Genomic DNA, 21,246 nt, shown 5'->3' with positions numbered 1-21,246 from the left:
TTAGGTCGATTCGACACCTTCCTATCTTTTCATTATATCGAAAGCATGAGGTATTTAGGAAAGATGAAATTTCGAAATAGTTTAGTGTTTCATTTCACCAATTGACAGTCCTTCATCATATAGCAATTGAAAATAAAATGGATTATAGTAGGCGGACCACCGGACCAAGTCCACCGAACGACGATTTGGGAACCACTGCACTGCACTCTGTTCCATATATAGCTCAGTGGCTGCAATGTACAGCATGTGCAGCACACCTTCCTATCTTTTCATTGTATCGCAGTCTTGTGATGTTTTGAAACGATGAAAATATTAATAAACCTGACTGACTGATGTCCGATATTATCTGGCATCAACAAATGAATCTTCAAATCGACAGGCGGTATTTGCTCCGCAGCTGTCTCGGTCACTCGGTCTTAGCGTCTTACTTCGTTTCGTCCGTCTCGGTGGTGGCAGCTCGAGCCATTCATTAGTTATTTGCCTGGATTGTTTATCATGGCGTCCCCCAACACAATGTCGCAAGGTACAGTGACATGTCCAACGACCATTGGAGAAACCATTGTTGTACTCGCGCATGATTGGTCTTCATATCGCACCCAGTATATATAGCTAGAGAATTTATAGCATTGCTAGGAATGTGTTGTTTGCCGCCACGGCCAGTGCTGCAATTTTGAAGTGTGAAGGTGCAAGATGATTGGTCTGACTGGTTCATGAAATACTTTCGGTTTTTTTTAATTTAAAATGTGGAACCTGGCAGTTGTGGTGATAATATGCCGATAACATATAGTAGTAACTGTAGTAAGCATAATCGCAGCACGCTTCTTGCTTGCACATTATATTGTGTGAGTGGCGGACACTGATTAGATACTGGGACATTTGCTGTTGTACCCTTTTAAACTTCCATCTTGAGACCAATAACTTGGTGTTGATGTATTTGTTCCGAAGTCACTTGCTTTTGCTACTAATGCTAGACTCGATTCATTTCTTGGTTGTCCTATCCAATCATAGCACCCACCAGGCCAGAGTGGAAATGGTGGCAAATGTCACGCGCAACTTTCCATTTAATTCCCTAATTATTCTATAGAAGAAACCCTTCTGTCACACGCAACTTATTGTCGAAAACAACCAGTGATTCCAGTCTGGCCACCAGGAAGTCTTACGCCAACCACAGCTAAAGGCCTTTTGACAGTCGAAGGCATGAACAAGTTGCAAAATTCCCAAACCAGTTATTAGACCTATGTGTCAAATTTAAACCATTTGCTCGGATATGATTATTCATTCTCAGATGAAGCGTTTGTCACTCTGGCTACAAATGATGTCTATGCAAAAGGTGCACTGGTCCTTGCGGAGTCTCTCAAAAGGCATGGTACAACTAAAGACCTGATTGTGATGACAACACCCCAGATATCCCATTCAGTCAGGTAAGTGCTACAGCAGTTGGAATTCAATTAACTATTTTTGTTGGAGCAAGTCACTTGTCACTCTTTGCCGGCAAGTTGATTTGACGGTTCTTGTTCGCTTAGGTCTGCATTGGAATGTGTCTTCGATGTAGTAAAGCTTGTTAACGTCCTGGATAGCAAAGACGAAGCTCATCTAACTCTCATGAAAAGACCTGAACTTGGTGTGACTTTCACAAAACTTCATTGCTGGACATTAACCGAATACAGGAAGTGCGTGTTCATGGATGCGGATATGTTGGTATGAAATTTAATGCTTGTTGAGCTTCCATTTTTATCTTCCGCAAATTAGATGGAATTTGAATGACTGAATTCGCAAAATCTAGGAAACTGAATCAAATTCCAAAGAAGACTGACATACAACAAAAATCAAGTTCAGTTTGTATCAAATCAGAGTTCATTCTCATATGTATGAGAATAGCAAATGACTGTACAAGTACACTGAGCTCGGCTCGTTTCGCTATTGTAATGCAGTTTTTCTGTAGCATCTCCAGGAAATCCAGGAATTAGATTAGAATTACAATGAGATCATTGGAACATTTTACAAATAAGATTAGAACTATATTACTGACATTTCACCCTAATAATGTAATTGGAACTATTTAGTTGTCCAAGTCTGATCCTTCTACAATAATACAGGCTCTCCAAAATGTCGATGAACTTTTCGAGAGAGAAGAATTGTCTGCTTCGCGGGATTCTGGGTGGCCAGACATCTTCAACTCTGGTCTCTTCGTCTTTAAACCTTCCCTTGAAACGTTCAGCAAAATTCTTGGGTTGGCTGAGGACGAAGGAAGTTTTGATGGTTTGAATATGTTCTAGGTGATTGTTGCTTCTTTTGCTCAAAGTTAAGCTTTTATTCCAGGTGGCGATCAAGGTCTCCTCAATAGCTATTTTAGCGATTGGTCAACAGACATCAGTCGGCATCTGCCATTCCTCTATAATCTACATATTACTGCATCTTACACATACATGCCCGCTTTCAAAAAGTAAGAAATGCTCACTTTATTGAAACTTGAAAGCGATGAGAAGAATTCGAATGGAGAAATGTGATACGATTCATGAGGCAAATTATCATCTTCAGCAACTTGAAACTATTTGAAGATTGCTAGTGCTATTTTACTTGTATTATGTTTTATGACGCAATTTTATGCCATCAGCTTTTGTGATGTACAATTAAATATCTGCAAAATTAGACTCGCTTTCAAGTAGAGTGGAGCTAGTTTCATTTGCTCGATTGAGTATAGCTTTCAAATCTTAGACTTTGAATTGATAGAGGCAAATATGAAAACGATCTTGTTTCCAGGTTTGGCCAAGAAACAAAAGTTGTCCACTTCTTAGGTGCTGTAAAACCGTGGCATTATTCCTATGACAAGTCAGCCAGTGCAGTGACGCAAACTGATGGACCGTGTAATCAAGGTTTTGTTTTGCCAATAATCTTCCGCATTTCGTAAAAGATCTCGTTGAATCTGTCTCGTTTGGCAGGTAACCATCATTTTCCACAGTTCTTGATTGAGTGGTGGTCAATATATGAAGAGAAGTGCCAAAGATATTTCTCAAGCGAGCCCGAGTTGGTGAGTTAATATGCTCCCATGAAATGTTCAATTCTCTTTTAATGAATCATGTGTGGACGGTGCAAGAGAAATGAAAGTACTGCTTGGTGTGAACATAGTTTGTCGGTGCGATATTCATCTGATGCGACCAATGAATGCCCGCAAGCGTAGTTAAGCAATCATAATTTTCTGTGGGCATGCGGCGGAGTCTTTGCGACATCACAAAATCTGTATATATTGGTGCGCTCGTTACCAGCGATCAATTTATTGAAATATAGAGGTTGCCTATTCAAACCACTGCCTAAAACAAGAATTTGTGCCACTGAGAATCTGGCGTTGCATCAATACTTGAGAATGTAAATCAACACACAAATTACGGTACAATGGTAGGAGTAACAAACTCAGCTTGATACTGACGAGTGACACATTCCACGGGAATACCAGCGTATCATGCATACAAAAATGAATACTAATATTAACAGATCTTTACAGCGAGAAAGCGCATCAATCAGTAATTCGAATTTACAATCCAACACCATTAGGTTCTGATTTAGCTAGCAGAGCGCAAGTTGTTCGCTAATTTCCCAATTCACAAAGTTATATTTGAGTAACGATTATGTGCAGGAAACTATTTCAGATTCGCAGATATACACAATAGCACATTATCCAATTTCTAGCTCCGATCAAACAATGTCATGAAAATCTGGCGCACGAATTATTGTGAGTGCGGGAACCTGGCGCAAAAGCCATTGAATTTCAAAAGGAGAATGTGTGTATTTGCTCGTATAATAGTGAAAGGATGAGGTTTTTTCAGTGCAGCTGAATCGAAATCTACAGCCTTAACGAGGTCATGTTTTTATTCTTTGCTGTTGCTCCACCCGATTACCAATTTGTGATGTACATTTATACTCGCCTAAAATGTCATTATGTTGCTCTGATAAGCATCGGTGCATTTTGCAAACGACACAAGTGATTACTGCACAATTGATTAATTGGCCATCAAGATGCTGACGCCACAATAATTGCAGGGAATATACGGCATGCCTAGCCATATGCTATGCTGGTTGGCGCCAGTGCTTGCAAGCACATCACGGTCTCCATGTTGGTGACACCCCAGTCTTCAATGTTCTTGTTCTGTCGTATCGTTCAAACTATTGGTCCAAGGTTTTGTTCGTATTTGACCATTACATTCGCACGCTCAGGTCTCAGAAAATTCATCTGCTTGCGTCATTTCTCATGATCTACATGCAAATGATGGGCTCCAAGTCGAGGTGGGTATACTTCTCTCGGTTCAATTTCCAGTATCGTACTTTCAGTTCTAATTAGTATCAGTTCTTTTGTCTGGAGAACATATATGATCAAGTATAGAAGGAAGTACAGTAATGCCTTGAATTTCCGGAAATAAAGCTACACAATATGGCATTTTTACGATCCACCGTATTTGTTATCAATGTTTATACTAATCGCGCAAAGTGTTTACACCGTACCCGATACAACTTCTCCGTAATGCTCTTCGACTAAACTACGGGCCTTGTAATATGGGGGAGGGCGCCATACCATGATATTTTCTGCAATGTACTGTTCGAGTAAACAGAGGATTAGTGTCCCATTTCCCTATCAATACCATCATTTTCATCCCATCATGCGGACGAACGCTTATGCTGTTGAAAATTGGATACCTCCTGGTATGCATCAATATGAATCAAGCTCTGCACCTTTCGCATAGCTCAATCTTCAGCTTTTGACAATCAATGCTACTTCCATCGCTACTTCTACTTGAGTAGCTTTCTTGACTACTTTGACCCCCTCTGGAATTAAGCTAAGGAATAACATACTTATGAGCAACAACCAACTACATAACACAGGATCGTTCTAATTTTAATGATTGAGAACGCTTCGCAAACAAACAAATTACAATAACATAATCATGATCCATGATCATTGTGAGATTGTTTTGTCTTTATCATTTAGAAAAGCTGTACTGCAGCACACATGCTCATTTGGCTTTGAAAGGCAAAAGGAAATATATGGGAATCGAGTTTCTAAAATCTAGTGTTTTCATTTCTAATTAATAATGCACATTTCAAATTGATATAATGAAACACAAAAATCCAATTTTCCTCACCTGATCATACAAAAGCATATCACGAAGACGGATGCAAGTGTAATGAAACAGATGATCAGCACAGCAACTAGCAGCACATTGGTCTGGAGTAAATGTCATATCGCTGCGGTTGAGAGCCATGTTGGTCTCTATTGTTCAATTGTTTGTTGCAGGAAATAGCGACTAACTTGACGAAAGACGCCCTTCAAGAAAGATGGGAGCACAAGAACCGCTGGGAAAGCGGTAATGTTGACTACCGGGGCGACGATAAGTTCGAAAACATACAAGCTGTGTTAGACACCTACTTGTAAAGTTCTGTTATTCAAAATGTTGCATATGATTTTGCTATTGGCCACTGACATCGTATTTATATATCTCTTGTGCCTTCTGAATTCAAGCAACCCCCGAAACTTGGCTTGCATTTCTGTTATGCAGAGTTGTGTGGTTCAAGTTCGCATGTGTTACTGAACATTGACTCGGGCTGGAATTTTGTTCTACTGTTAGGCTTTATCGATTTTCTCTCCATGCTATGAATATATCGAATTGAGCAAACAAAAGTGATTAGTGTGAACAATCTGGACATCATAGATAGCATAGTGATACAAGTTGAGCTTATTGCTCAGGAACACATGGTCTCATTGGTCTGGTGTGCCCGGTTCCTTCATAAGGTGATATCCACGACTACCTGAAATCTAGATATATTTATCTCGCAGTGCCACCAAAAGTCGTCATTCCAGAAGTAGGTAGGTGTGCAAGAGCGATATGGAGGTAACACTAAGCATTACATTTCACCATCGGATATTTTGTACTAAAGCTTGGGACTGACTGACAGAAGTTTATTTCCAGGTGCAAGAAAGTATTGCTGTAGAATGGTGGCCAGCGATACGACCATCAGGTCATACATTATACAGACAGTCATATGTATAGGCTTATATGCCATACCAATTACATATAACCCATATATTTTTATTTATGATTTGGCATCACTGCTGTCAATCTATATCTATATCAGTGGTCGGGAACCTTTTTTTCCGAAGACCCATATTGGACCTATTTTTTCCATTTCAACTCCGAAAGAGCCATGCATGCAAATCAGCTGTTACGTCACTATTGAAAATTCCTGACGTCATGGTAGCACTAATTCGAACTCACTACATGGGATCCGTCGAGTGCGCCATATTTTCTCAGAAAAAATAGTATTTTTATTGTACGAAAATAAAGCTCGAAACGAGAGGTAAGGCACAGACGGGTCAAACCTCACTATTGATATGCAATCCATCGTAAATAGCTCAGAATTTATTATAACTGATATTAATCGAATGTAACTGTCACACTGATTCCGAAAATTTAAATACTGATCGACTTCCCCATTCTCAAAGTATTCGGCGGTACCATAACGTTGCGCTGCACGCATATATTTTATCGCCGGTACTACAGAGCTACTTACCAATCAAGAACGTGGATAGCTATGGCGTTGTTCGTAATTCGAGTTTGTAATTGTGAATGTCACGTCCACGGCAGTTCATCTTTCACCGTAGATTAGGAAGACAATGTGTATTTGAAAACTGCGTTGTGATATGGACGTTGCCATGTCTGTTATGCTCTTTGATTATTCAGCGTATCGCACAATCCAAGATTTCAAGTCGGTTACATAGAATTCGCGAGAGATATTGGTCGTCGGCGCGACATTAACTTGAATTTGAGGATTTTCGAAAGAGGGGTTCCGAGCTCCTAAACCTGAAGACAGCATTGTCTTTACCTCTCAAGGACGTGTTTAATTGTTTATACTGCCACGAGAATAATTATTCTGGCCGTGATGAAAATTTACTAACAAGTTAATTCGGTACGAAAATAAATATATGGCAAAGAGCCATATCTTATACCCAAAAGAGCCATACATGGCTCGCGAGTCATAGGTTCCCGACCACTGAGCTATATAATATCAAGTAACTAAACAGTGGTATGAGAATGAAGAAACTAAACAATAGCAATTAGGTTATGATTGCAAGAGCTGCTTTTTATAATGATATTTGAATTCATTGGAAGACATATTTTTGAATTCAGTTGGGGGTCAAGGTTTCCAATGTTTGCAGACGTGGTACATGCCACATTCTGTCATGGCACTGTAAAGGATCTTTCTTGACGCAGTATGTCCTTCTCTACGAAGCCAAACAACCAGCATATTTTGCATTCTCATATAATCCATCGTTGAGTGCTTGATTCGCTCAACATCATTCAGGGTCAAGCCTAGTTGCAATGCTAATATTTCCCAATCATTGATGGAAATATGCTTGCATAAATTCATGAGTTCTTGCTCAGTCGGAGTGCTTCGAAACCACTTGTCTGCAGTTGGATTGCCCAATTCTTTGGGAGTGCCAGTTGTTGCTACAACATGAAGTAAGCTGTCTCTTATCCAAGGAAAGTCACCTTTGAGAACATCGCAGAATAGCAGGAACCCTTTCTCACCAGCGACCTCCACGGAGTCCAATATCAAAGCTATGGCGTCGAACGCCACAGACATAGACTTGATTTGCTGATATCGTCTTTCTGGAATGATGCCTGCTTGGTACAATGCCTCCAACACGGGCTCGTATTCCATGAGATCGTGCATAATTGTCGATCGACATTGGCGAAGAGCACTTTTACATCTAGACATACCGGGAGCTGGGTTGACAACTGCTGGCGATCAAAGAGCCGAGTCGCACAAAGTTCAGCCAGGTGGTCAATATTACCAGACCAGAGTGAAGTTATGGGCAACTCTAAACGGCGGACCGCGGAACAGCGGAACATGTAATACTAAACAGCGGACCGAGAGGACTATGAGAAAATAGCTCAATACTAAACGGCGGACCGAGCGGAACTGCGGACCGATCGGACCATAACAAAATAGCTCAATACTAAACGGCGGAACGAGCGGACCGCGGAACCAGCGGATTAGACACTTACGTGACCTTTGACACGAACCAATCAGGTTGCAGCAGGATGTAAACAAAGAACAAGCCCGGGCAAGCTTACTATGAGCTCTTATGGAAAAAGGTTGAAAAATGAAGGTTTTAAGCAAGATTACGTTGAATTGGGGATGACTGGCCTTAATGAATAGTAATAGCGTAGAGCTAGTATGTGGTTGCAGCTTTTAATCTAGGATGAACATGAATGGTGGCAAGTACGCACTAGCGTGCTGTGTCCAAATGCACGGGATTTTGACAACTTTTCTGATTAAGCGACGATTGTTGTATACTATACTATAGGATTGTGGTAATGCATATTTTGACGATTTCATAGGCTCCAGGTCTCGAGCAAAATTTTCAAGCATATCTCATGTTCAGAAATATATATACTATAAAATATAGCTGCTGCCACACATCACAATTTTTGTGTATTGATTATGAAACTTGAAAGCTATGGAGATTCTATCGAATTTATGGATTTGAGTGGAACAGCATCTTCTTCTAACACCGCGGAGAAAGCTACGAAGTATTTCATGGAGCGCTATGCACACGATTTAGGGATAAAGATTGAGGAGACAATCCACTCGTTTTAGAAGCAATATTCTAGTGAACAGCCAATGTTATGGCAACTTGCGGAAAAGTGAGATAACACACTCAATGGAAATACACGTTCTCGGAAAATCCATTATTGATTCGTCTTGCACTTGTAAGACAGGGTAAGTAAGGAAAAATACATTTTTCAGAGACTCCTTCAATAGATATTTTAACCATGATTTATTTTCATATTAGGTTCTGATATATGCTCTCATGCATATGCATTGATTAAGACAATCCAGCACCTGAAGCTAAAAGGACTACATTGTGATTTGCATCAGCATCAGTGAGCTCCATCGTGATTGACAAGCAATCTCTCCACCGTACTCGCAACTGATCAACTCCTGCCTCAAGGTAGATTTTGGTGTATCTGGTGTCTTCAGTTTTATAACATTCCATCAAACACAAATAATCCTAGAACATTTTCATCTGAAGAATTGTTCATTCAACAAATTGGGCATCTAAATGAGCTTCAATAATGCACACCACTGGAATATCTAGACATGCACTGTTGGTACAGACTGACCGGCACCGCGCAATTACGATCCGTAGCATGCTATTAGGCATTACGATATTGACAATGGAACTGAATTTGCACAATTGCCGAATATGTTGCGTCATTCATTTTTAATTTTCAATCTTGAATTAGAGTATGCAATTAGTCCATATATATTTGGTTAGTTGTGATACACAATGCTGCATAGTATGACCATAGCAATTTACAACGTAGCTGGCATGGAGACTCCGCTTTGAGAACTAGCGATGTTGTGACCGACAGCACTACTAGCGGATAGGTAACATACTCATTACTCAACTCACTAGTCAATACTCACTCAGGTAGGCTATCACTAGGTTTTAGCGAATAAATTAACAATATGAAGTTATTGTTCCGCGTTATTCTGAAGTTATGTGCTCCAAATGGCATGTTCAAATACTCGGGTAACCAGCGGCCTTATTCACCTCTATTATTATAATGCCATATATGTGTTGGTCGTCATAAGGTGGTAGCTGGTAAGTATAGGGGTTGGTAGACCATTTCTGAGTTGAAAAATCTAGTTGAAACACAAGAACGTGGCGCATCTCTGTTCATTTAGCGCAAGAGAGGCAGAAATGGTAGATATGGTGCTGACTTTAATTTTGCAACTGCTATAGTGCAGGCAATGACAGGTTTATACAAGATTCCGTCCCAACTGCAAGCATAACAAGAATGGTTTTAGCCTTTTAGGGATGCCGACTAAACATTGGTCGCGGAAATATTTTAATGGAATGTTTTGTAGGCCTATGTGCTGAGTGACGTAGTGAAGATTAGTTATGGTAGTAGGAAGGTACCGTTGCTATAATCAACTGTTGCTATGCTATCACTGTTGTATTTCATCTACAGATAATAATAATTAATTTCCGACACGACGTTGGGCTCAATAACAAATTTTGGTAACGGTATTATATATGCTGTGATCATACCCAAAGGTGTTGTTTGAAGTGTTTCGCGTTATTACTACATTCACCACTGCATTATTAGTACATTCACCCTAACCGCTAACCCTAGGGTACCGTATCCTAACATTACACGCTCACCCTAACCCTAATATTACGGTACCCTACCCACCTTCAAAAGGGCAAGTTTTTGCAACTTTTTTTACAGCATCTGGAAGCTTTGTAAATACTCATAATGTATGAAGTATGGTGTTTTAATCTGTTTGGAGGAGTTTTATGTTGCAACTTTTTTCAACTTCTGTCTATATTTTTCATGCAACTTTTATCAAGTATTGCGCAAAATATGCTATAAAACTAGAATAAAGACTAAATTAATGGAATTCAAGTGACAATACGGCCCACCATACGCGCCGGACGCAGGTATACTGGGTGTGCCTTGTTTACCTAGCAATTTTTTCGGGTATGCGGCATACCCACTATTCCGTTAGTCATGAAACTCACTGAACTAACTGGTAAATTGTGCGAACCCTATGTAAATAAAAATGTAAAACCATGAGCGATTGAATAGCGAAGGTAGAAACGGAACAAGCAGACACCATGCAAATTTTAAACTGCTGGAACCTTTCGAGTATCTCATACCCTCATGACTTCAAAAAATTGTATAAATGCAACTTCTGCAACTTTTGTTAAAATTAAAAAAAATAAATGCAACTTTTTCAGGTTTTTAGTGCATCAAAAACTTGCCCATATAACCGGCTCCCCAAACGCTAATCTTACGTTACCCTAACCACAGCCCTCTCCCTAACGCACCTACGACCCCAATCTTACGATTTCCTAACCCGCCTCCAACCTAACCAGACGCGAAAAATAATTTATTTTGATGTTTATAAATTTTGAAATGTTTAAGGGAATCATTTATTGTTGATTATGGTGAACATTGTTCGATGTGTGGCCACTATCAAAGAAGCGCCGTTATTTTCAATAAAAGTCATTTTCTCGCTGTTTATCACTAGCCTACAGTTAATAATTATAGATGACGATGACGAAGCTTAATTTGAACTGGTGGCGGGACGGTCTAAAAGTGGTTCACGAAGACAAAAAGGTTGAGAAACACTGCTCCAGACAGTTCAAGGATTCTGCTTTTTTTTAAATGACTCTCAGAGTTGTCTGAAATTTGGATACAATGATGCAGATGGCAATACGAAATTCCACATTGCACAATTTTGCATCTTCGCGTATAATGTGAAATTTTCTACATATCTATAGTTGGATCTGTTTGTTTTGTGAAGAAGCTTCGCTCATGTACCTGGCTGAATTGGTAAGCATTAAAACGAAATTATTTCTTTCAATTTCCAGCTTCTTCAGTGCGTCGTCAATCTACGTGCTGGATCACTGTCTCCACTATACTGGTCTGGTGTCCAAGATGTAGGACTATACGTCTTTTCATGCACAGAGATGTCGCCAATGAGTATATAGAAGTAGTTTTCCCTCTCTTCAACTACGACAAATGTGCTTGCCATAGAGGAGCTCCTATACGACACCAACGAAATGCAGTTTGCAAAAAAATATTCGCCCTAGTCATCACTAACAGTGTAATATTGACATATTCTCCAGTGAAAATTGTTACGTAGATGTAATGCGAAACAAGTATTTATACTTCCTGTATGGCCTTGCATGTGAAATGCATTGATAACCTTGAACGAAAATTGAAAAGGAAGGAACATACACATAATTTGCCATTTTTATTGCTGAGAAATTGCATCATTTATATTAAATAAATATCACCAGAGCAACAATAATGACGTGTGCAAATCCTAAATCAGACTTTGATTTGTGTAGGAAAGCAGATTTGCGATTTGGAATTTCTGCTGTCCTTAAGTGCATATGTAATCATGTACCGTAAACCGGGGTAACTTTGGACTTGAGGGTAACTTTGGACACTAAGCAGTAAAAGATTTAAATGGTTATTGATGGAAAAGGGTTGCCGCTGGATGTCCAATTCTTTTTCATGAGGCAAGAGTACCACAAGTAGTTTCAATAAAAGATGGATTCATTTCACTACCAGTTAAACTTGACCCAACATTGATAAATTACTGGCGGGGGTCAATTTCATCAAAATTGATGGCCATTAAACTTCTTACAACCAAACATAGATAGCATGTGATTCATAGATTCAAAACTTGGCAGCAGATACCTCTAAGTAGTCTTAATCCATGGCAAAAATCTCAGTGGGCTCACCCTTGGATCAATACAAGAAAATGTGATGTCCAAAGTTGCCCCGTCAAATTTTATCAGAATGGGGCAACTTTGGACAGTGGAAAATGTGATATTGAGAGCTCTGGAAAGTGGCTGCTTCATCTCTGTCAAAGTGTATCGTCAACTATAGTCATTATGACCGGCCTGATGGCTTTTTAAAATGGAATGAGAAGGTCAACAAATTAAGAGTTTGCCAAAATATGAAAAATGGGTAGGCAATGAGCTGAGAGATTGTAATCGGGCGTAAGCTACTTCAAAAACTTATCACATACTCCTAAAGATGTGCCTGCTGAATATGGGATATCGTAAAGTATGACAAATATATCCATCAGAGGACACAAGAAAGAGAAAGTGATTCTTTTAAAGAACAGTAACATCTTTGAAATCGGCAATAATTCACGGTAACATGCTTAATGTTTGCTGTCGGTTGCTGACACTGCCAGTGTGATACCCCGCATCACCATAGATAGGTTATTTATGAGTCCAAATTGGTGAATGCATGAGAGAAAATTGAGATTAGGAATGAATAAGGAGGCATTACCCTTCATAAACTACCTATTTTTTTTCTTTTTTTTGGGGGGGGGGGTGGATTAGGTAAAAATCATGCAATAGGTCAGACATAAACTATTTTGTTTCAGTTTTAGCCACTGCTCTCATCAACTCTTGCCAAATAAGCCTCATTTACGAGGTTTCATAAACAATAGAGTGTAAAGGCATACAAAAAACTACATTGTCCAAAGTTACCCCACATGCAGGGGTAACTTTGGACACGGATAATTTACGAAAATAAGGTACTTATTTATGACCATGAAGATTTTCGATTAGGCAATTCTAATCTTTGCTCCATGACCCATGAAAAAAACAAAACTTGCCTCCCCTACACCCCAGCATTTCCAAGATACAGAGCGGAATTGTTGAAAATTGTCCAAAGTTACCCCGGTTTACGGTACGAATGAAATGGATGTTCAGTAATTGCATGGTGAGTTTCAACTGTCAATATAGTACATTGATAATTTGCTGTTTGTTGACAGATTTGGAAGTCATACGTCCTCGAAGTAGGGATTCTGTCCCAACCATCAGCCAGAAGAACGACTCTTTGGGCGCAAGCAAATATCTTCTGTCTATTCTTGAGGATTCGTGAAGATCTATTGGAGGATATGTCCGATTGAATTCAATTTACATATATAGTCGTACTATTCTGCGATCTGCATGTTAATAGTGAACCAGTCATGTACATTAGAATATTTCGTCATCATTGGTAATAAAAATACCTCCACTGGAGGATCTTGAAGGAATGAATCTTTCGATTTTTTCATACGTAGTTGGAGGAAGGTGGTTCCACAATATGATTAGCGGGCATTCAGTATTATCATCGCGACATTTCTAATTTTAGCCCATAAAAATTTGATTGAAGTCTTGTAGTATTTCCTCCTGGATGCAATTCACTATTGATAAGCACAGGTAGAGAGAGAGAGAGAGAGAGAGTCTTTATTTTCATCGAACCAAAATACATAACAAACGGCAGTGATGGTGGTACAGAAAATATGCGTGCACAGTATTCGGTATTAGATAGGAATGATCGATAAGACCGTGAAGGTCATCTAGTCTGATCACACCAGCATCAAACAGGTACACTTGACTCAGAACAGTCTGGCTGTAAAAAAATGTTTAGTTACGAAAGGAAAATAGAAAAAAAATTAAACAATGGTAGCAAATGATCAATGAAGCAATGTCTGGGCGAGGTAGGGCAACAGTGTTAGTGTAACGACAAGAGGTGATCAAGTAGGGCTTTTTTGAATCTATTATAAGGCAATTCACGGATATGAGATGGTAATGCATTCCAGATGATAGGTCCCGAGTAGTCGATAGATCTCTTAGTTAGGTTGCTATTGGGTTGGGGTAAGTAGACGTTTCCTTTAGACGAAGATCTCGTGTAATGGGAATGGACATGTTTAGCAGGTATGAAAAAGTCATCAAACACAGGAGGGAGACTATTGGAAAAATATTTGTGAACAACTTTTGATACTTCGAAGCGATATAGTTCATCAACTCGCAAAATTCGATGCTTACGGTAGTAAGGCGATAAATTGGTACGTAAAGGTACAGATGAGATCAGCCGTATCGCACGGTTTTGCAGGGTTCGAATTCTGCACAAAAATGTTGTACATGCATTTCCCCATACTACGATTCCATATTGCAGATGCGAGTGGAAAAGAGAGAAGTAGATGGTTCGTAGTACTGATTTGGAAACCAAAGATTGGAGACGGGTCATTATTCCCACACACCGAGCTAGTTTTGATATTGTGCATTCAATATGCTGCTTCCAAGACAATTTGGAATCAATGGTGACGCCGAGATATTTTGCTGAGTCACATATTGAGATTTGTTTATGATTGATGTTCACAGTGAAATTATGACTGGCATTATTTAAAACGAGCATCTCGGTCTTATCTGCATTCAAACTTAGTTTGTTTGCTTGCAGCCATCTCGACACTTTTGGGAGTTCCCTATTCACAGATGCATGCAAATCATCGACAGTGTTGGAGGTTATGAAGAGGTGAGTATCATCAGCAAATAGCGTTGTGCGGAATAAAGATGCATTAACAATGTCGTTAATATAAATGAGGAAAAAAGTCGGTCCAAGGACTGAGCCTTGTGGCACTCCACAAGTTATATCTCTGGTAGTCGTTCTTAATGTCCCCAGTTTAACAAATTGTTTGCGGTTTGCCAGGTAGCTTTCAAGTAGAGTTGCTGCAATACCCCTGATTCCATAGTGTTCTAGCTTGTATCTTAAGATTCTGTGGTTAACTGTATCGAAAGCTTTGCGGAGATCGATAAAAATGCTGCAGCCACTTTCTTTTTGCTTGATGGTTTTGTAATAGTCCGTTACAATTGATAGTATTGCATGGTTGGTGTTGTGGTTGGATCTGAATCCATGCTGGGTCGGAGACAGTACTGCATTCAATTCAAAAAAGTTCTTAAGTCGGCAGTCAATCAGTTTCTCAAAAACCGTGGCAAGATTTGGCAAAACAGATATTGGTCGGTAGTTAGAAATTAGCTTTTTACAGCCTTTCTTAAACACTGGCATTACTCTGGCAGTTTTCAGTGCATCTGGGAAAATGCCTAGACGTATCGACTCATTGAAGAAAATGCATATAACATCACCAATAATATTAAAGACTAGCTTCAGAAAGTGAGTTGGGATGAGATCGGGTCCTACTGCTTTGTTACTTTTCATTTCAGATAATACGATCGCAACTTCTCCTTCACTTGTCGGCTCAAGAAAAATGGATTTCTGAGGACCAGGACTCAAGTACGAGAGAAAGTCATCGGAGGAGTTTGGTATTGAAGCTGCAAGATCCGGACCAATGTTGCAAAAATACTGATTGAACTTTTCTGCTACTGCAAGCTGGTCTTTGATGATGCTGCCATTCTCGAGTAGCTCGATGTCATCAGTACTCTTGGGAGCATTACCTTTAGTTAGGTTGATAATTTCTCCAATGGTTTTCCATGTGTTCTTGGGATCTTTGGAGCACTCTTCGAATCTTTTTTGGAAGTATGCTTTTTTGGCATTTTCTTTCATATGCGTCACTTGGTTTGCATATTTTTTGTACACTTTTTTGCCTTCGATGGTGCCTTGCAGATAGTAGTGCTTATGCATCCAATCCCTTGTTTTGATCGCAACTAGTATGTCATGACCAATCCAGGGTTTCGATTTCAAGCGCCTTGCATTGCGGTTGACTTTCCTAATTGGGAAAGATGTGTCGAGGGCTGCCCGCAGTTCCTCAATAAATTTTTCAAAATGGCAGTTGTAGTTGTCAGTTGTGAGTGGAGGAATTTTGTAGTTGTTGAAGGTATTGCTGACAATTTCAATATACTCCTCTATACCGCGTGGGTTTAAGGGCGTTCGAGATTCAAATTCTTTAGCACAATGTGGCAGGGCCAATTTCATGTGGCAGATGATGGGATAGTGATCAGTCATACTGTGTTGGAGCACAAAAGGGGACAGGTGATATTGATGAGTGTTGGAGTAGAAGTGATCTAGTAGAGTTTTGGATTGATCAGTTATTCTTGTGGGTTCAGTAATTATCTGAGCTATTCCATAAGAATCAAGCATTTCACGGTACCTTGTGTTAAAGTTGGTGGTCTTCAGCAAATCAATATTTATGTCTCCCATAATAAATATTTGTTCGTTAGCTGCCGTTAGCGTTTCCAGAATATTTGAGATAATGCTGGTCGCCGAAATGTTCTTGATTTCTGAAATTTTAGTGTCTCCGGGACACCAAAACCATAGCCCACAGCCCTGCACGGTGAACGCTGTTTTTTGCCCCTGGACACTTTCAAAACAGCAGGCTCTTGATGTGCAGTGAGTTTATCATCAATCCAGGAATATATAAATCCATGCCAAGAGTTTCTAAGCGTAATATTCGTATCAGACTAAATTCACCGCGGAGAACTGGATGTCAAACTTTACTTGAAATGTCTGCTGGAAATATCCCAATATCACTGCATAGACGTTCTACGAAGCGATAGAAAATACTTTCCGTGAGGGAGATACTACCGTTGTCTAAAATTCTTAGCAATTACTCTTCATTGAATACCATATCCAAGAATTATCCGAACTCCAAATGAGTTCAATTTACAGCAAAAACCAGCACAATCCGCACTACAGCAACGGCATCGTCATATTTGGTTACCTACCCACTAGGGGGAGCTGCAAACCACAAGTTACCAGATCGAGTCTCCATGCCAGCTACGTTGTAAATTGCTATGGTATGACACCAGACAAAATTTTATACTCCTTGATTCCATATTGAACGGTTGCCCGACATATGAGCATGCGACACAATGGAAAACGACAGTTCAGCATGGAACACATCAGCATGCGTCACTTCAGCATGTGACTGTATAACCCAAAAACTTACCCTAACCCGAAACATAGCCTAACCTAACCTAACCTAGCCTAACCTAACCTAAACCCTAACCCTAACCCAACCATAAACCTAACCTAACCTACCCCTAACCCGTAATTTAACCCACATGCTCATGTGTCGCATGCCAAATTATCGCATGCCGAAGTGTCGCATGCTGTAATGTCGCATGCTCATATGTCCACGGACCGTTCAATATGAATACGTTCTCTCGCCATCTTTCTTGTTGTGGAACAGTCTGGCTCAGGCATTTGAAGGTGTGTAAATCACGTGCAGGAATACTTAAATCTAGATTCAATTTCTTGATTTCAGACTCAATGGTGAATCCCTTTTCTGCCATGATAGCATTGCCTGGCTCACCATAGCTGAACTCCATCATTTTCTTACATTTCTTGTCGAATCCACATATTTAACTAATATTTCGATATTAAATGCTCCCTGTAAATAGTTCCTGCACAAAAGTAAGTGTACCACAATCCATCAATCCTTTCAAAGTTGTATGTGATTTATTGACAGTCAATAATCATTCTAGATTTGAGAAATCATGAATGAATGCAAATGGAGCATTTTTAAGAACCACATATCTACATGGCCAAATCGCGATTTAATGAAGCAGTTACATATGGCTGACCCAATGGTTAAATACTATGCTTACAGCAATACTATAAATTTGACGTCAGTAGGATAAGTCGGGCAATTCAGATAGAATTTAATGCTTATACCAGCTAGGTCACCATCAGTCTGTTGAAAATGGCCATCCGCAAAAAACCGTAAGGCGCAAGTTAGTTGTAGTAGTGGCGGAAGAGCATGATCTCTGCAGGTCAATTCTTCATCATCTTTCAACAGCCCAAAAAGATAGTGAGTTGCGTTTTTTGAAAACCGGAATCGCAGTCTGAACTCGTTGTTAGAATACCTTTCGAAGGGGTTCTGAACATCTGCGAGATACTTTCTTGGCAGTCTGTACTGTTCATCATCATCGTCAGTAAATTCCAACAACTCCAGCAATACCATCCATAATCCTCCACTGATCTCCTTTCATTCATCCACGAGCAACTCAAAACAATAACAATCTGGCCTCGGTTCCGTGTTGAACTCGCTACAGCGACGAAGTAGACAGTAATTACTCGCAACTAATGGACTTGGCCGAGCGCGGCGCCAAATTGACAACAGGGGTTAAACCCGGTCAGAGGCCAAACGCCAGACGCCGAACGCCGCGCGGCGGCCGAATGTCTATACGGCGTTTGGCGTCTGGTTTTCTGAGACGCCGAGTAGCTATACGGCGTTTGGCGTCTGTTATGTTCAGACGCCGAGTAGCTATACGGCGTTTGGTGTCTGTTCAGACGCCGAGTAGCTATACATACAGCGTTCGGCATCTGGTATGTTGAGAATAGGGTTTGATTTGAAGGTTGAGGCTTGAACAGGAGTTGATCTGGCTGCTTGAGAACATACACGTTTCGTATTAGACAGATCGTCAGTCACGTTACTACAGCTACTGCATGATTTGTTGCTGGGAACTTAACCACCGCTAAAAGATTACAGTATGTGACTAGTAAAGTAACAAGATATTTTATTGTTTTCTAGTATAGTTAGTTAGTGATTGATTCTAGACTAGACTGAAACAGCTGCAAAATCCTTTGTATCTCCACTTCACGTATGCTATGGTAAATCAACAGTTCGCGTCACTGAGATCGTATTCAAGACACACCTAAAATTTCGTTTCCATATTACTTCGCAAAATTCTACACAACACAAGTATACTCCAAATGATCTTCGGTTGTGAGAAGGATTGATGTTCAAAAAGATGAATGAAATTGTGGAGTACTTGCTTTGAAGGTTTGTGATGCATTCACGCATTGAGATTTGAGAAAATTGATTTGCAATATACTTTCACGTAATAGGCCGCCGAACTCTATCCGATGCAAACCTGGATTTTGATCATTCTCGACGAGCTTGCGAAAGCTACCGCCAGCAGTTTGGTCAAATCTTGCTTGATGCGACGGGTATGTTAGTCAATGTCAGATTGAAACCATTTTAAATACGTAGCATGTTTTGCATGCAGATGAAAAAGAATTGGAAGATTATTGCATTGAATGCAGTAGTCCAAACCCAATAAACAAGACATGAAATTGGTAGGGGAGATGTGGTACCGATGAGATAGTGGGACCGAAAATACTTGAAAAATTATCTGAGATAATCCTACGATTACAGTACGCGAATTTGTCTACAAATGCATGCTGGCAGAATCCATCACACTAACAAACCAGGCATTATTTTTAATGTGAAGTGTAGGGCTTGTATCAGGGTATATAATGCCACACCTTTTTTAATTCAATACCATCCTCGAGTTGACTATTTTCAATTCAATTACAATATTTATCGGGTGGGGGGCCTATGGTACCATAACCAAATCAAGCAAAATCACTTAACAACAGAAACACGCCTACACATATAAAGGCTGCAAATCATAGTTTCCTGTGGTGCTTTATCGCTATAACGAGGTAATTGAATGTCAAGATGTCGATTTACGGGTAATATGTATGTGCCAATAATTTTGTTATTTTGGTCGTAAATCGAAAGGTGATTTTACTCCAACATTTGAGTTGATGTAATCAAATAATCTATTTTATTCTTGAAGGTGGCGACGAAACATTCTTCATTGACTTGCTGTAGCTTAGATTATATTACAAAACAAAACAATACGAAAAATTTGAGTTTTTGAACGTATGTCTCATAGGTCCCATGGTCGTGTGCCTCTGTACCCACCCGTGGGGACCAATGATGCGTTCGAGCAACAAATTTTGAACGTTCATAAATATTTATAAAAAACGGATATTCATGTAAATGTCCGAGATACGTAGAGCTTATTGCATCTAAGTGTTGAGCCAGCAAAAGATATATTCTCGGCTGAAGATTTGCGGGCCGGAGATCATTTTGCAATTTTTGATCCATCGGTTTCACATCTCCCCTATGCAATTACGAGATTAAATTTGTCAGGTATATTGATTCTAACTTGTTTCCAGGTTGCGTGTGACGGCTGTGGTCGATGGACGCTCGAGCACTGTTGCCCGGGACAGCAGATACCTGATCCTGATTTTTATTGCATATGCTATGTACCCAGATGTAAATTCTGATGTTAACATATTTGTTGGGGACATTTTACTGTGGTTTCGTTGCGTATTTACTAATGATTTTTACTGTGGTTCCATTGCTTATTTCTCGGTCACTTTTACTGTGGTTCCACTGCTGATTTCTGAATGACGTTTACTGTGGTTCCATATCTTATTTCTCTGACTTCTACTGTGGTTCCACTGTGACTTTTCTGTGGTTTCGTTGCTTGTTTCTTGATAATTTTTACTGTGGTCTGTGGTATTCGTTGCATATTTCTTATTATGGTTTCATTACATACTGTATCTACAGACTTGGGTCTGAAATTCATTGTGAGTGTACAGATATAGTGTTGGGATCAAGTCACTACCTTCGAGTCACGACTCATTTCGCATTTTGACTCGAGTGAAGTCAATCGACTTTTGAAGGTGACTCGAGTCAAGTCAAGTCATTTTAGCAAAGTGAATCGAGTCGATTCAAGTCATACGAAAAAGGTGACTTGAGTCAAGTCATGACTCGAGTCATCCCAACACTGATATGGGGTGGTGACAGGGTTGGAACCAAGTCAATTTGACTCGAGTCATTTTCAATTCACCACCGAGTCAAGTCCGAGAGCAAATGGGTTGAGTCCAAGTCATGGTGTTTAATGTTACCCCATCCAGTTCAACTTTAGGTCACTTCTGTGGAACTCTCGGGGGTGATATCGAAGGCCTCGGATAATTAATATATTCATTTTTTCCCACTCCGAACATGTTTATTGTAACAGATAAAAGGCAGGTTTAGGGCACATTTTTCATTTATCAGTCCTGATATACCATTCTTGAATAAGCCATAGAATGAGTAAATCCAATTTTAAGAAAATAACTC

General features: G+C 39.8%; 1 protein-coding gene and 2 long non-coding RNA genes across 8 annotated transcripts; 2 read left to right on the top strand and 1 right to left on the bottom strand.

Moving 5' to 3' along the window:
- Window positions 1–239: 239 nt before the first annotated feature.
- LOC145455447 (glycogenin-1-like) lies at window positions 240–16,151 on the top strand. 5 transcript variants are annotated; one of them, XM_080333424.1, is made up of 13 exons: window positions 265–523; window positions 1,286–1,421; window positions 1,524–1,698; window positions 2,097–2,259; window positions 2,320–2,443; window positions 2,761–2,873; window positions 2,940–3,028; window positions 4,210–4,278; window positions 5,285–8,585; window positions 8,653–8,775; window positions 8,849–9,007; window positions 11,121–14,900; window positions 15,587–16,151. In XM_080333424.1, the coding sequence occupies exons 1-9, from the start codon at window positions 496–498 to the stop codon at window positions 5,420–5,422; spliced, it is 1,035 nt and encodes a 344-aa protein (XP_080189550.1). In that variant the 5' UTR covers window positions 265–495; the 3' UTR covers window positions 5,423–8,585; window positions 8,653–8,775; window positions 8,849–9,007; window positions 11,121–14,900; window positions 15,587–16,151. The 5 variants fall into 5 exon arrangements, with proteins under 5 accessions (XP_080189552.1, XP_080189550.1, XP_080189549.1 ...); XM_080333423.1 differs by having other exon boundaries at window positions 5,285–8,775; window positions 11,121–11,405; window positions 13,375–14,900; XM_080333425.1 differs by having other exon boundaries at window positions 5,285–8,775; window positions 13,375–14,900.
- Window positions 1,672–5,285, bottom strand: LOC145455450 (uncharacterized). Its single transcript, XR_013920336.1, has 2 exons — window positions 5,133–5,285; window positions 1,672–4,348 (listed from the first exon to the last, which is right to left on the bottom strand). It is a non-coding gene; the product is annotated as an uncharacterized LOC145455450 (long non-coding RNA).
- Window positions 16,152–18,431: 2,280 nt separating the features above from the next.
- Window positions 18,432–20,692, top strand: LOC145455448 (uncharacterized). Of its 2 annotated transcripts, XR_013920335.1 has the most exons (3): window positions 18,636–19,107; window positions 19,173–19,274; window positions 20,295–20,692. It is a non-coding gene; the product is annotated as an uncharacterized LOC145455448 (long non-coding RNA). The 2 variants fall into 2 exon arrangements; XR_013920334.1 differs by having other exon boundaries at window positions 18,432–19,274.
- Window positions 20,693–21,246: the final 554 nt, after the last annotated feature.

The sequence above is a fragment of the Botryllus schlosseri genome, chromosome 14 (assembly GCF_051294905.1).
Source record: "Botryllus schlosseri isolate E-star chromosome 14, Bs_hap1, whole genome shotgun sequence".
In the NCBI taxonomy this organism is placed as follows: Eukaryota; Metazoa; Chordata; class Ascidiacea; order Stolidobranchia; family Styelidae; genus Botryllus; species Botryllus schlosseri.
Note: the sequence above shows the minus strand (reverse complement) of the source record. Positions and strands in the feature narration are given on the sequence as shown.